Source organism: Elephas maximus, chromosome 7, assembly GCF_024166365.1.
Source record: "Elephas maximus indicus isolate mEleMax1 chromosome 7, mEleMax1 primary haplotype, whole genome shotgun sequence".
Taxonomy (NCBI): Eukaryota; Metazoa; Chordata; class Mammalia; order Proboscidea; family Elephantidae; genus Elephas; species Elephas maximus.
Genome location: NC_064825.1, coordinates 102,109,602 through 102,125,962, shown reverse-complemented (window position 1 = coordinate 102,125,962; position 16,361 = coordinate 102,109,602). Strand labels below are relative to the sequence as shown.

Genomic DNA, 16,361 nt, shown 5'->3' with positions numbered 1-16,361 from the left:
ATTTCCCCCAGGACAGGAAGGGTCAAGGAAGGTGATGGCAACTTACAAAGTCGATCATCACAAAGTCATCATGGGTATTGCCACTGCTGCCCCTGCTGGACCCTTCGGAGTGCAGGCTGCCTTGGAGAGGAGATCCAGTCTCTGGGGAATCTGGAGGGTTCACCTGTTTCAGGTTTTAGGATAAGGAGAGTTAGGACTGGTCTGTGAATTGGATGCAAGTTACTGCTAACAATCTGAGGGTTTCGTAAGGGATATAACACTGGCTACAAATCCCAAAAGCACGGGATTATGGTCTCTGGAGGATTAGTGACTGGCCTAGAAGGACGACAACTACTGTACCACCTCATGGGAAACTCTTAAGTCAAAGGTGGGCTCACCATGGGATCGGCATCCTCCAGCTCCAAATTCTTGGGGGCAAACATGGCAAAGGGGATGTCTAAACTGGTCAGGGTCACCTGGAGAGACATACGAGAGAAGTATTAGGGCCTGACCCTCCCCCCAGTTTACATGCTTCCTTTGTAGGCTGCCAGTGCCTGGAGGCCTGGCAAGTTTGCACACCTCAGCTGATCATGTTGCCCCTTAGGCTCCTGTCTTGCTGGAGACCCCAGGCTCCTTCTGCCTCTGTGGCCCACACTTCCCCTTCACCAGGATAAACAGAGGTTAGGGCTCGCCAGGACCCTGGGAATTCAGCTTTTGAAGCTTGATCCACAGGGATTCAGTAACAGCTGTACTTTACTGGCAGCACTGAGGAGGAATTTCATAGTTCAAGTAATGCAAGGGAATGACAATTACAGAACAATGATCTTGTATTAAATGGTGTCTTATCTCCCTCTCTATGGGAAGCTTAGAAGATCACAGAAAAAGAGTTCTTAACTTTTTCTGAAGAGGTCTCACAGGCTATTAACACTCTCCACAGAAAAATTTACATACTCACACATATAATACACACAATTTTGCATGCCATTTCAGTGGTTCCATAGACCCCAGGTTAAGAGCCCTGAAATACAAGGCCTCACTCTGAAAGCTTAGATATTCTCACAGGTGACAGTGGCAGAAGAATCACCTGGTTGATTGGTTTGTTGACAAAAGCGCCCACTTTCCGGACAAAGATGGTCTCCAGGACATCGTGAGGGGAGGCCCGTCCTTCACTGCTGTTTGACACGGTTTCAGTATCCTCGCTGGAGACGAAAGGTAAAGTTGGGACTCACTATTAAACCACAGCAGAGACTTTAAAACCCTGTACCGGCTGCTGCTGAGTCGATTCCGACTTATAGCGACTTTATAGGACAGAGTAGAACTGAGTTTCTAAGAAGCAGCTGGTGGATTAGAACTGCTGACCTTTTGGTCAGTAGCCGTAGCTCTTAAGCACTGGGCCTCCAGGGCTCCTCCCCATAAATCCACTGCCTTGTGGAGCTGCAGCCTAGGGCAGGAGGTGGCCCCCACTGGCGCACCCGCTCATGCAATGTCAGTACATGCTGTGGCTGCCGCCATCCATCACCCTGCCTTTTAAGTTGACGGCAGAGGACTGAGTTTCCTGGAACAACTAAGAATTACACAAACGTGAATAGAACTTAGTGTTAAAAGTATATAAAGCTGACGTAAAATTTAATCTGAAATACCAATGGCAAGCACCAGCTATGATGCATATGGCAATCGTACACCCAGTCAAGCAGCTCTCGTAAACTATAATTTTAGTGTTAATCTATCATGTGGCCAGACCCAATATTTAACTTTTCTTTATTTTTGTTGTTGTTATCTAAAAATACCATAATAGTGTATGGTTTCCAGTGCGATATTAAATGTATGCCTGGCCTCACAAAGTCAAGAGTTACAAATTTGATTCCTCAGACCGTTAGGGCTCTCTCTATACCTGACAAACTGCCTGGGCTGAGGTTCTTGGTGCGGTGTACCATGTTTCCCCTCCCTTCCTTCCTGTCTCTTTATTGTGAAAACTCTTTGAACACATTCAGTTTCGCTGCTCCCACCCTCTCCGTCTTTAGCCCTCCAGATTGAGACGGGAGTCTTAGATGACTGGGGGAGAGGGGGGATCTAAGAAGTAGAAATGGGAACCCATACTGACACTGGCCAGAGCAGCAGTCATAGCTCTGTAGGTGGCAGGGGACAGGAAAGGTCCTCTGGCCAAAAGCAGGGTCTCAAGGTAGGGAGGAGGAACCTCCAGTCCAAGCGATCTCTGGACTCAGTAGGGAGGACCAGGTTTGAGGAAAGGCTCAAGCTCTTACGGCCTGTGTTTAAGAATGCCCTACACAGGGTCCTCTGTCTTGAACTACCCTCGGACATGCCCCAGGAGTCGGGGCTCAGAAAAAGAGAGTAAACTGACCAACAGACCTTCCTTTGAGGGATTAATGAGAGGATGGAAGCTTGAGAAGCCAGGAATGAAAGAAATTATTTTTCCGGAAGGATGGTACCGAAAAAAAAAAATTCTTCCCCCAAAATTCCCCTTCTACCACCATTCCACTGTGGGAACCAAAATAAGGCTCAGGAATTTCTATTATCCGAAAGTTCATTTAGGACGAGGTCGAGCACTACAATCTCATCTCTGGGGCCTTCCCGCTCAAAGGAGGGCAGGGTAGGTCAAGACAACTCAGCTTCCCAAGGGAGAACGATGAGTGTAATGGAAAGAAAGCTCAGGCTTGGAGTCAGAGGATCTGGGCTTGAGCCCTCACCCTGCCATTCTGTGAGCTCTGTGAGCTATCACAGGCCCATTACTCAACCCTTCTGAGAGCCTCTCTTCTTTTAAAAAAGGAAATAACACTGGTGATTTCTGCAGGATGGGATTATGACAAATTTTACTTTTTACCTAATCAAGGTCTGCGAATTTTGAATTTTATTTCTGTAATCAGAAAAGGCAAAGATTTAAAATGATATTTTTTAATGAGGAAAAACACCTATTTCCAAGGGATCTCCGTGAGAATCTAACATAGCAGAAAATCAATCCCAGCTACAACCACAGATACACTGTGGCCCCAGACGTTAGGGTTATGGTAACCCTCTTGCTCCAGTCCTCAGGAAAGAGACGACTGACTCCAAGAGCAAGAGGAAAGCATCTGAAAACCCCTTCACTAGATGAGGGTGACAAGAACCCAGCCCCTGCTGTTTTCTGTCAGTAGCCAAGCCCTAGGCCAGTTTTCTTACACACCAGGGGATGCCTAGGCTCTCGTGATTGGCTAATAATACCTGAGGTTGGATACAACTGCCCTGACTAGGGTGACTCCTGACCAGACTCCAGAACTGAAATTAATTATGAGATTCTCATTTGGGAACTGGAAGGATTCTACATTTTGAACACAAATGCTAAGCCAGAGACAATGATGGAAGCTAGTCAGTTTTTACCAACACCAAATAAGCACATGTGCATCAGAGAGGGCAGGCTCCTGGCTGGCCTAGCAGGGCCAGAGCCAAGATGGCCAGGAACTCACCTGCTGGAAGGTGTGGCAGCACAGCGGGCCCCATCAGAAGGGCTGCAGGTTGCCAATCTCTCCTGGTCAGCCTGGGCACCGTGGGCAGGCTGGCTGGGAGCAAGCGGTACCCCGCCTTCCTTCCCGGGAACCATTAGCTTTGGTGAAAAAAGGAGAGCTACAGTGAATCATGGCAATGCTAGGCAGGAGAACCTCAGGTCCCAGCATGATGGTATCTGCTCTTAAGCTTTTCTGTCACCAGTGCTGCCACCAAATGGACCGGAAACCCTGGATCTTTATCCTCTCTGGGACCCAGTTAATGGAAGACATCTGGCAATGACTACAGAGGGGAAAGGAGAGAGAGAACACCTGAGAACATCTGCTTTCCTTTCAGCAGCCTAAGAGGCCCCTCCTTCTCACAGCGAGTCATTTCAGTCCTCCAAAGTTACCGAAGGGCTCTGCTTCCGAATGCTTAGAGCAGAGCTGTCTTAAGAGGCCCTCAACTGCCTCCGGGCAGGGAAGGCAGCACTGGAAACCCCATGGTCCTCCCCATGTTTAAAGATACCTGGTGAGGGTGTGTAGCGTTTAAGCCAGCAGCAAACACTACTGGATAAGCCAGGTCAGCTGATCCAACGCCCAGGGCAGCAGGCTGATAGGAAAGGCGAGAGCTTGAGAGCTAAGCAAGAGAAAAACAAAGAGGGGCAGAGGAGAGGAGGAGGAGAAGAAAACAGGCAATCCTAGCCTGTGACTAGTGATCAGCAGAGAGAAAGGAATGGCTCCCAGCCCACATCCCCACAGCACCTAAGGCCTGATAGAAGGGTTAAAGACAGACCAGGCCACTAACTTTTTAGATAAGAAAACACGGACTTGTTTGTATTGGGGTTGGGATTCCTCACTCTGGAGCCTCCCAAGGGCCTTGCATGAGTTCGTGGTTCGCAGGTTTCCCAGAGGCTCAGCTAACTGTTTCAGTTTCAAGCCCAGCAGATCTGTGGAGCACAAGCCTGGGCAGAACTTGGAGCCAACATAATCAGTTTTTCCAGAGTCATTCTATTTTTTCCTTTGTCATTGAGGTCCCTTTAACACAGAAGGCCAGCTTCTTTAATCACACCCTCTATCACTCCTGTGCATGGGAGGGTTCCTATTTGTATTTTAAAAATACCAGTCTTGGACTGTTTATTTGAAAGTAAGACATAACAACCCCATGTATTTTTCACATCAATGGAAGGAGGAGGGGCAAATGAGAAACCCTATTCTGGGCTACTGTGTTAAAAGCCATCACAAGCCTCAAAATAATCCCATAGAGCACTTGGAATATTTAAATAACTCTACCTTGTATTTTATTTACAATTTTTAAATAAAAATATGCCATCTGATTATAGCCCCTTCTTCCCATTACAGACTCACTTGATGGGAAAAGGCCAGTCCTGCCATGGGGACCCTCAGGGTGTCCGTCACCACAGGAGTAGGGGTCTGAAAATGTGCCTTTGTGACAGTAAACACACACTGTGCACAGATACACACAGAGACAGGAAAAACAAGAGAAGAAAAAAGAAAAGAGAAGGAACTTGAGAAAGAAGTGGAAAAAACTGGGAAGCAGCAGTAGCAATAGAGGCTGAATGGACAATGGTTAACTCGGTGAATCAGGGAGAGAGCTGCATGTCTGTCTTCCGAAAGGACAACTTGGAAGGTCTGCACAAGTAATATTTATCCCAGGGTGCTCCACTGTGTGCCTGTCTCCCTGACAAGCAGGTGGAAAACAAAGCTCAGTCAAGCTGGCATGACTTGGCAAAACGGAGAAACCTGAACCAGGCATCAGGCTGTCTTTAGTCAAAAAAAAAAAAAAAAAAGGTGGGGGGCAGCGGTTAGAGAACAGATGTCATTAGAAAGGGCCTCAGAGCAGGTGCAAGGTGTGGTCCAGATGAATGACGATACTGAGGCTATCAGGTTAGACTGGAGCCCTTTTGCAGGGGACCTAGAACCTGTGGGGACAGGTTTAAATAGCTGACATTTTTGGCTGGAACTTTAAATAGCTGCACTTTCCTACATCGTCCCAGGGAAGGTGGGTGGGCATGCAGGGTGGGTGTGTTCCTATACTGCCCCATGGTGAGGGCAACTTTGGCAGAGTAAAAGCTGGGGCACTTTCAAAACTCTTTATGATTTTAAACCTAATAATGGGTATGGTGATTATCTTAGTTCTTGCCGTTCCATTTTTAAATTTCACCAATTAGCTAATTAATGTTTAGAATTAGAGGTAGGACCTTAGGTCACAATGGCAGATTCGAAGTCACAACTATTTCTTGACACAACTCTGTCCAAAAGACACAATGGCCCAACAACTCTTATTTTGTTTGCAAAACAAACAACATCAGCTTAACATGTATTTACTGGACTCTAGCAAAAGCTCAAAGCGAAGATGCTGAATTGAATAATTATGAAAGTCCCTAGGTTAAACCAAGAAAGAAACCATTTCAATATTAACAGAAATAAGGATTTCTGGCTATTAGTTAAGTGAAAGGCAAACAATTTTCTCTCTCTGTTCGAACATCAAGGTTCAAAATGGGTATTTCTACACAAAATAGTACCAGCCATGGTCAGAGGTATTGAGGGAGCACTGCCAGGGCTCACCCATGGGTGCACAGAGTTGATAAGATCTTGGCATGATCTCATTTTAAACTGTGACAAGACACAACGGCAACTGATACCATGAAAAAGATATGCTGTCCTTACACAGGCCAACAGACCTTTAGCAAACACCAGGTATAGAAACTACCGTCCCAATTTCCCAATTTACCTTTGGGGTCAAATTCCCACTGTATCATTGTATCAGAGAGAGAGACAAACTGATTTGTTACAGCCCAGCATACCCATGCCTCACGCCTCCCAAGTCACAATTTTTAAGTTACTGTTTATGAATCTATCATTTGTAAAAGAAAATAAAACTGCGTAATGAACTTTTAAATTTGACATATCTACATTTTGATGATCTAAAAAAGAACCTACTCCCGTTAATGTGACCTGTAAGAAAGTGGGCTTTCCCTGTTTTTTGCTGGTGTTGCTCTCTGCCAGTAAGCATACTGCCCCAGAGCAATACAGACACTGACAGGCCTGCATGCATTAACGGGAGGAGGAGCCTAACAATCCCGTGTCCCCATCCAAACTGTCTAGGCAACTCTAGAACTTGGACCTTTGAACCCTAAGCAATTTGGGAAAATAGAAAGAACAGAGATAGGCAGATGCTGCAATGTTATTCACCCGGAATTAATCATGTGCCTAATTCTTGCTTTTGAAACGGATTAGAACCATAATTTTTAATCCAGTATCTCCTGAACAACACAGAATAGAAAACTAAAAAATTATTTTTCTCTTAATTAAAAAAAAACCCACAACACAGAAAACAACACCTATTGGAGAGCTAACTAATCTGTTGGGTCCCCAAAATAAGATGATGAAAAGGGATAATCTAGGGCTAGGTTACAGGAACATGGAACTGAGTCAGGTCTGGAAGAAACTGTCTAATGTCAAAGTCAAAGGGGAATAATGGAAATAGTGGGCAGGTGGAGCAGAAATTGGGAAGCAATGAGGTAGAAGATGAATGACTTGGGGGTAGAAGGGAAGAAATGTGCCTCTGAAATTCAGTCAGCTGCCAAAAACGACTCCTTGGCAGAAGCTGTCTCAGCATTATACAACAAGACTACACAGATGCTTCTTCTTGGGAAGCGGAGAACATGGTTTGAAGCCTGTGTTTTACTAAAATTGGGTTTGACACTGAATATTGACTCAAGTGGAAAAGTTAATGGCTAAAAGGTCCGGATAGGGTACATATAGGTAGAAACCTGTAATTATTAAGAAAAACTGTACTACTGGTTTCTTACTGGCATTTTTATGCTAAATAATTATTGGTTGCTTTGGGGCTCCTTCTTCCAGTATTAGAAACCAAATTTACCACTTCAAAAGAGCAGTAACTCCTCCATTAATAAGTGTAGGGTTAGAGTACCTCCCTGGCCTCAGACTGCATCTGGAAATCTGTGACCGATTTTCTAGGAATTTTAAGAAGTTACCAAGAAAGTAAAGGTTACATGTAATCCTGTGGCTTAAGAATGGTTATAGACTAGAAACACTGAAATACTTACTACCAGGTGGATAAGAAGGCTCTCGCCACCCCTCAAAATAACTCCCTCAAAACAATCACCGCCACCACCAAAAGGTACTGTATCCAAAGTCTGACACCATTTCATAGGCCCCATATATGTACCACATATAACTCCTGTCGCCCCAGAACCTGTTTCTTCTACCTGGGATGGAGGAGAGGTGGAAAAAGAGGTGGTACACACTTCCTGAGAGTCTTCCACAGATGGATACGTAACTCCAGTGTCCTCACCAGCGGTTCTGCAGTGTGGGGGGGAAAAGAAAAAGTTTTATGGTGGTAGCAATCAACTTCAGAAGGGATGCAAAGGGAGGTTAGATAAGGAGGGAAGCTATGACAGGAGTTGTTTCAGGCATGAAGTATAAGAGAATCCATGCCAAAATGGAAAAGTCAAAATTAGCAAAATGAAACATCTCCTTGTAGAGTTCACAGCAGCAAGAGAGGCATGATAAACCATTTCAAAACATTTTCAGGAGAGCAGCAACTAGAGGTCTGACCAAAGCTTTTTTTAAAGCCAAATATCTTACCTCATCTATCGTTTGAGAGAAATTTTTCTGGGCCAATGTTGGGGGCCAGACCAGGTCTTCAAAGAATTGTCAGAAATAGACAGTGAAAGAAACATCTAGAGCCTACAGACAACTTCAGCCTATCCAGCTTCAGAAGTCCATCACACGAACTTACATCCAACCTCCAGACAATTGTGTTTTCTCAGGTTTAGGCCTGGAGATGTTTTATTCTGATGAATAATTAAACTGTACCAGATGGCAACCTGAAGACCATTTAATTTGCCAAAGGACATTCCACAAATAACTGCCACTCTTTGTAGTCCCTAAGTAAGTTGCTAGTGAGAAAAGTCCAATCACTACCATCAACATCCAAAATGTCTACGAATTTTCTGAGCCTTTCCGTACGCCCCAAGTCTTGGCACACCTAACAGGCAGCAGCAAGAAGGGATGCTAGCACTTCCATTTCACTCCGCGTAGGGTCTCCATTAGTACCCCCTGTCCATCCAAGAATTCTGATAAAGATACTTTATCTGCCCCTGAAAAATGGATGCTTTCGAGAGAGCACCTTTCACATTCCTCACCTGTAATTGCACGGGTGCATGGGCGAGGAGCTGGGATAGGGACGGTCCACAAAGTGATCAATGATAATCCCCATGATAGGCGGGGTTCTCTCAAATTGCCTGCAATGCAATAAGCAGATTGCAATATTCGTTAGAATGCCTTTCCAGCCTCCCAAAGTCCTCAGAGGGCTCCTCACTTTGTATCTGTTGGCAGCCACTACCAGAGCCTTAGTTATCGCCCCCCCAAATATAAACCAACAACTCTACATTGAGGACAAATTGGTTCTGCGACACTCAGATTCTCCAGTCTGGTAACTGTGCTCTCTCTCTTGATTTTTATTCTTCTGAGGGGCTGCGTTCAGCACCAGCAAAGGTGAATTGTAAGCTTAGTCTTGGTGTTGGGGTGTGGGGGAAGAACAGGACTTGAACATCTTTGGCAGAGTTCTTTTGGATTCCAAAGTTCTTTCTCACCTGGTAGACATGAATGCCAAGTTAATTCTGTAAGCACAAGAAAGAGTGATGGTGCCCACAGGGGTACCCACTGTTCCAACACGAACTGTCTGGAAGCCTAGGAGAAGAGATAAGTTATTTACTTTTTTTCCAAAGAACACTGGCACTGCTCCCAGTCTGCCTTTCCCCAGGTCATTCAGCCTCGCGTCCAATCTCTGGTGCTACTTAGCACCTTGAGTGCAGCAGCCTCAATGTCTTCTCTCTCTCTCTGTATTTTTTTTTTCTCTTTCAATTTATTCTACACTGACCCAATACTGATAGGTGGAACAGCATTCTATTTCTAGATGAAACCACCTTCAAAGAGGTATAACAGATATTAGTCCTAAAGTCTGAGCAAGTCCTACCCGATCCTCTCCGGATATGTCACATGCCCGATGAGACAGAGAAAAGGCACTAGGGATTTGTCATACAAACACCTCAATTTATGAAATGACATACCCACCCAAGCTGCCACCCCAGACTAGGTATAGGGAAAAGTCAGGGCCTTCCAGAGGTTTTCTTTTGTTTCTAATTTTTCAAAATTGTTGGTGCTCATCAGAAATATTTAACATGCTCGTTGGAGAAAATTAGGAAACTAGACAATTATATAAAGAGGAAAAAAGTACTGAGTTGTTGGAACTTTTGGGGAAATTATTTGGTTATCTCTGGCAACTCCTTAGACTATAAACCTGCTTTCTGATCTTTTCCTTACTTGCAGTATACGTATTAAGATTACAAGCTACATATTATTAGAGATAGCAACCAAGAAGTCAGGAGAGCTCTAAATACCACAAATGTGTTTCAACTTTCATACATACCTTCTCCTAAGCCATTCAGCTGAACTTCCCCAAAATATATTCTGCAGGGAAGGAAGAAAAAGAAGGATTACCCAAATCTTTATTCTAATAGCCTCTATAGGCAAACCACCTGGAAACAATCAAACAAACAAAACAACCCCTTCTTTCCTCATCTGCACAAAAGCCTCTCCTGATGGGAACAATAATGCTACCAACTACTTCGATTAAGCTGCTGGCATGAAGATGGACAAGAAGAGAATTGGTTAAGAAATGAAGAAAATAAGAATATTCTGAAAATACAAAAATATAAACATAGCAGAACCTTCCCATGAGTCTTCCCGGCAAGGCCAGTCTGTATTACCAAAAAGTCTGAGTTACAAAATACTTAAAGTCTGTTTCTATATTTTTCAAGTAATACTGTTAAAAACTTAACACACACGTGGGTTTATTCAATATATACTAAGCTCCAACAATGTACAAAGTCATGGTTAGACGTTAGGGACGAGATAATGATAAACCAGACACTCCTAGATCTCAGATTATAGTCTGGTATGGGAGAAAAGATTTATAATAAATATCTAAAATAGACGCATGAAAGAGACAGACACCATAAAGCAGGGGTCGACATACTTTTTTTTAAAGGGCCAGAGAGTAAATATTTCAGGTTTGTGGGCCACATGGTCTGTCACAACTACTCAACTTTGCTGCTGTACTGCAAAAGTAACCACAGACAATAAGTAAATGAATGGACATAGTGTGTTCTAAAAAAAAAATTATTTACAAAAACAAGCAGTTGGTTTGCTGGTCATAGTTTGCTGACCCCTGCCATAAAGTAATGTTAATGAAGTGTTGCTAAAGAGAGATACCCCTGGTTATTCCTTAATAAAGGGCTATCAGCTCACTACTCATTTGAATATAGTTGAAGTGCTTATTAAAATAACCTAATTACGCTGAACTTTTTCTTAGCTAACCTGTTTATATCATTTATGTGCTAAGCTAAAATTTTCTTCACAAATAGCAGACAATACAATTTTAATTCAGTCTTAATGAACAGCAAATTCAGAATAAGTTGTTTTATCAGTAATTCTACAGGGACAAGATCACAAAAATAGAATGGTAATACAGCTTAAAAAACAGACAAGGCTATTCTCCAGTGGTGTTAAGGTTATACTGTTAACATGCTGACAATAGTATAAAAAGAAAAAAATGCAAATCTATCTCTAAGACCATCTACTTCTCTATGGTTTAAGCCACAGTTATATGCATCCAAAAGCACTCCTAACTGAAAAACAAAGAGTGAGCAATACTGTATTACTTTAGCAGTGTAGGATGGCTACTTATAAAAGAACCAAAGGAAAAGGGGGTTTAGCATAGGTAAGTGGCAGTTAAGAGTTAGAAAGACACTTTCCATTATACTTGAATAAAAGTCTAGTAATTTTCAAACAAAACACTCAACTTTAAACCTGGAAGATAACAGAGAAGACAAGAAAACTTTATTAAAGACTTGGAAAAATAAACATGGTTAGGGTTGCTTGATTAGTGCTAAGAAAATTAAACGATGATTTGGTAACTATTCTCAGCTAATGGACTGTTTCAACAGAACTAGTCTCTCCTCCTTAGTCCCTCCATCCTGTTAAAGTAATTCTAAAAATCAGTTCTATACACTTAAATTCCTTCCTCTAAAACCAAGGGCTTGTCACTAATGTAAAAGAAAGGACTCATTGATGATTTGGGAACCCCACAGTTAAGCACTGAGCTGCTAACCCAAAGGTTCGAATCCACCAGCTGCTCTGTGAAAGAAAGATGTGGCAGTCTCCTTCCATACAGATTTACAGTCTTGGAAACCCTAAGGGGCAGTTCTACTCTGTCCTACAGGATTACTGTGAGTCAGAATCAACTCAAGGCAATGGGTTTGGTTTTTCTGGTTTGGCCTTCAGTGCTCTGCTCTCTCACATTCCTTCATACCCTCTACTCCAACACTTTGGACCATCTGACAATCAGAGTACAGGTCATACTTCGCCCCCTCATCTCTATGTCTTGCCGTCCATTGTACTCTCTACCTGGAACAATCATTCTTCTACCAGCTGAAATTCTCTTTGCCTCAAGGTCAAGCTCAAATGCCACTTTCTCCATGAGGCCTGTCCTGTTTCTCCCACCACAATGAACTTTTCTTTCCTCTGTTCTCCTACTTTTTTCCTGATACTACTACGCAGATTCCAAATTCTGCTTTTATTATGTATTTATGCCATGTACCAAACTGTTTCCCCCATTAGATTAGAAACACCACCATGGCAGGGACTCTGTACCTCAAAGAACTGTTAGCCAGTTCTTTATAATGAAAAACTTAAATTGAGTTCAGTTGTTACAGACAGAAAATTTTAATTTAACCTGGAATACAGAAGGCTGTGGAATCTTGACAGGATAGCCTTTTTTTTTTTTTTTTTAAGTCTTAAGCTCCTTTCCCCCTTTGTCATGTATGTAAGTAGGAACTCAAAATCCATTCCACAGGAATCATGACTGTGTCTAGGCCAAAGGACAATGAACTTGGTGACTGGAAAAACTGAGGATAGCTAGGACAGAGGTTCATAATGGAGGCTGGATAGACGATCACATTAAAGCTAGAGCATCAACTATCCAAGCAGTCATCTGTCCAGAAAAGAATCACAGAATACAGAGTGATGAGGCTGATAAGTAATTCAAAAAGAAAAGCATCTACGCTGTTTACCTGTACAATATGACATATTCATGCCCTTGTTTTCTGGAGAGTCTGTAGGCTGGTGTCACCCTAGTTATAGCAAGGAGAGACTTCAGGAGCAAAGACAGCCTGTTGTATACCGTGTAGGATACTTTGATTTCCTTATCACACCTGAGGAGCACACAGACACTGTCAGCATTCTCTACTAAACTAATGTAAAGCAAAGAACAGAAATGCAATTGACATAGAGGTATTACTGAGTTCCGTCTATGGACTGAGATGAATTTGGTAACATTATTCATGAATTCTGATGGAATAAAATCTGCTTTATAGTTTAAATACACCATTCAGAGAGTATTACAGTCAAAAGAGATGGTTGCGAATTATGCACTGGAGCTGTATAGTATTAAATTTATTATTAAAACATGTTCTGAACAAAAGGCATAATTAGAGTTCTTTGTCAGTTTATCAACAGGTTGTTAAAGTAAACCAAAGCTTTTCTTTTTCATGAATTAGACACAGGCAGATGAGCACTAAAAAAGGCACCCAATATATTTTTTCTAGCTTTGAAGTGGTTATCTTTCTAAGAAATAAAAGAACACACTTAAAAGCAGTAATTCAATATTGTAATTATATATACTGAAGGTGCAAACATAATTTCAGTAGACCATCTTATGAGCTGTCTACCTCTATACATTTAATAGGAAATCTGGAGAAAAGTCTGTTTTGCACTATAATTTTGGATTATAACCTGGCAATTGCTTTCTATTTAAGAAAGAAAAATAACTCCCACATCACACATAATTACCACTAAGATTTTTCTTTTGATATATTTTTTTCTCAATTTTTCCTCAATCTTCCTATACACTCTTCTTGAAAACTAAAGCTTCAGACAGGAAGAAAGCTAATCTGCCTTGAAAGAAGAAAATGGGGGAGGGAAATAACATGCATTTCCAATCCATGGCCAACAGTTTTTAAAAAGGAATAGTGAGGGGAAATCTTATTGGACATCTGCCACCCAGAAAACAGACAAAATAGAGTAGTCATGTCACAAGAGCTCGCCAGGGATTTCATCAGAGAACTATCTGTGCTCTGGGAAAACAACAAATCCTTTTCAGCTTTCTCTGCTGCTCCTTTCCCTTTGGGGTCTGAGTCTCTCTGGACTGGCACTCCCTCTGAAGGTCACTGCTATGCTTAGGCTGGAAGCCAAGCCTGAAGCCAATTGTAGCAAAGACCAAATGGCTTTGTTAAGTGGTTAGAATGTCCTCCCTGACTCTGATAACAAAGCCCTGCTTTTCACAAGATGTCATCTACTTTAACCCCTCAGCTACCACAACCAAGGACCCTGAGACAGAAACACTTACTTTTCATTCATTTCAAGACACCAAATTTCCAGCTCCATGGAATCTCCCTATAAATGGGACAATTGAAAAACAGTTCAGTTTTATTATTATTAGTTTTAACTACCCTTTCTTTTCTTATTATAAAGAACTGTACAAAACAAAACCCAAACCCACTGCTGTCAAGTTGATTCTGACTCATAGCGACCCTACAGGACAGAGTACAACTGCCCCATATGGTTTCTAAGGAGGACCTGGTGGATTCGAACTGCCAACCTTTTGGTTAGCAGCCGTAGCTCTTAATCACAATGCTACCAGGGTTTCCAAAAGAACTATACGGTTACTATAAAAATATTGAAAATTATAGATAAGCAAAAAGAAAAAAAAAATTGGATATAACCATATAATTCAACCAGCCATTTTTCTAAATAAAAAATAGTACGTACGTCACGCTATACATACTATTTTTATCACTTGCTTTTTTCTTAATAAATACATCGTGACATTTTCCGTATAATTAAAAAATCTCCCATCATTTTTAATGGTTGCATAGTATTCTACCAGGTGAACCTATAATTTTATCAGCCCCTTTATTCTTGGACATATAGGCTGTTTCTGATTTTTCACTACCATAAACAATACTGTGATAAACAGCCTCGAGGCTAAAACTATGCACCCATTTTGAATGAATTTCTTAAGGCAAATTTCCAGAATTAGGATTGCTAGATCAAAGAGTATAAATGTCTTTAAATTTTTTGATGTGCATTTCCAAATTGCCCTTCAGAAAGACTGACACTTTCCAAATGATGGACAAGCCCTTCCCTCCAGCTCTATAGGAGATATTTTTAGGTAAGCTCACAGTTAAGGAATAACTTAATGGGTTCCTTACTTAATCTTTTTTTCACTGTCTGATGTCTTTAGCCAAATTGTTCATCTCTATAAACAGACTTATTTAGCCTAGTGGATGGGAAAGAATTGGAAGATAAGCTAGAATCCCTCAACTCAGTAACATCTTGTGTGTCATTTCTTGAGCAGGATAGTCACATATCTTTGAACACAAGTAACCTTTTTACAAATCATTTGGAAGAGGGCTATTCTCTTAGGTTTGGGAGTAAGTTTGGGTTGGTTCATGGAGTAGAGATCTGACTTTCACTTCTTCCGGGTCAAATTTAAATATGTCTCCTTTATATATATCCTTCTCATCAAGCTGTCAGCTTTAAATAAGAGGATGAACTTTGAATTCCATGCCCCCTCCCCCCAAAAAAGATGATTAGATACTAGGGAGTGTCCAAAGCAATTATGTGGTTTTTCAGAACAGTTTATAATTAGATTTCCTAGGAAATGTTGCCTGGGAGAGGAAAGAATTCTTTAAAGATTCCTTCTGGACCCTCTATGGATATTAGGAAAATAATCCTAGTATAAATTGTAATTAAATAAAGAGTAATATATAAATTTTATATTATTTAGTGCTACGGCTTCCATGGAGTAAACATTAACATCATTCATGTAACAAAATTTGAAAGCCTATTAAATGTCATCCCAGGCACTGTGCTAGGCACTGAGGACACAGAGATGATCATTTATCTATACCTTATCTCACTTCAAAAGAATTTGAGAAACTACATAGCTGTTGACCTCAAGAACACAAACGTGTTGATTACCTAATATATGTCAGATTAGGTTACAGACTTTCCAAATAAGGATTAAATGAAAAAATATTATAGCCCCGCAAGATGTGTCAAGTGTCGTTTAGTTAGGGGGTGTTGGTGGGGGTGGGGTTGAGTAATTTGACCAAAATTACTCAGCTGAGATCTGAACCTGAAGCTTCAAAGCTCCCATGTCAATTCGCCTTTTACTTCCCAGTCTAGTAGTGGAAAGAGATTAATAAACATATAAATAATAATATCTGCCTCAATCCTAACATGCAAGATGAGCAAAAATACATTTAAAAAAATCATAATACAGCAAGTTATACTCTACAGACATAACTATAAACAAAGCATACGAAGTCTAAAAAGAGCACAGTTACCTCTCCCACTAGGAGATTTTCTAAAGTAAGAGAGTCTCTTGAAGGATGAGAAGAAACATGTTATCTGACTATAAGGGCAAAGAGCCTATTCCAAGTGGATGGAGTGATAAATAACCTCTTCAGAGAATGATGAGAAGTTCAGCGGGGAAAGAAGAAGGAATAAGGTCAAGAACAGAGTTGGGACCAGAATGTGAACATCGAGTGCAGAGTTAAGACACCATTCTGGCCTTAACCTTACCTCAGAAGTCTTGAGAGAGATTTCCACACACATAGACCTCCCGACAGCCGGCAGCTGCCCTGCCAGTGCCTTCTTTGCTTCATGTGTAACCTCTGGGATGTCCTTGATTGCTAAGTTGAACTGGAAAACAAAAGGGACTTCTGTATC

At 41.7% G+C, this 16,361-nt stretch overlaps 2 protein-coding genes across 9 annotated transcripts in view; one reads left to right on the top strand and one right to left on the bottom strand.

The window, feature by feature from the left end:
* The window catches only part of ATG13 (autophagy related 13), a 43,199-nt gene that overhangs the window by 4,718 nt on the left and 22,120 nt on the right, over positions 1-16,361 (bottom strand). For 7 of the 8 annotated variants that reach the window (XM_049891031.1, XM_049891028.1, XM_049891032.1 and 4 more), the window contains 11 exons: positions 16,215-16,334; positions 13,972-14,018; positions 12,638-12,778; positions 9,934-9,974; positions 9,098-9,194; positions 8,648-8,746; positions 7,709-7,802; positions 3,438-3,574; positions 1,064-1,178; positions 378-455; positions 47-163 (listed from right to left, as the gene is read on the bottom strand). In XM_049891031.1, the coding sequence (XP_049746988.1) occupies positions 47-163; positions 378-455; positions 1,064-1,178; positions 3,438-3,574; positions 7,709-7,802; positions 8,648-8,746; positions 9,098-9,194; positions 9,934-9,974; positions 12,638-12,778; positions 13,972-14,018; positions 16,215-16,334 (1,086 nt within the window). Of the gene's footprint in view, positions 1-46; positions 164-377; positions 456-1,063; positions 1,179-3,437; positions 3,575-3,981; positions 4,093-4,820; positions 4,920-7,708; positions 7,803-8,647; positions 8,747-9,097; positions 9,195-9,933; positions 9,975-12,637; positions 12,779-13,971; positions 14,019-16,214; positions 16,335-16,361 lie in introns of all 8 variants that reach the window. The other variant, XM_049891035.1, reaches the window with a different exon arrangement.
* Positions 1,126-16,361, top strand: part of HARBI1 (harbinger transposase derived 1) — a 55,420-nt gene continuing 40,184 nt past the window's right edge. The window contains exon 1 of the mRNA XM_049891040.1: positions 1,126-1,191. The gene's annotated coding sequence lies outside the window, so the exon portion shown is untranslated. The remainder of the gene's footprint in view (positions 1,192-16,361) is intronic.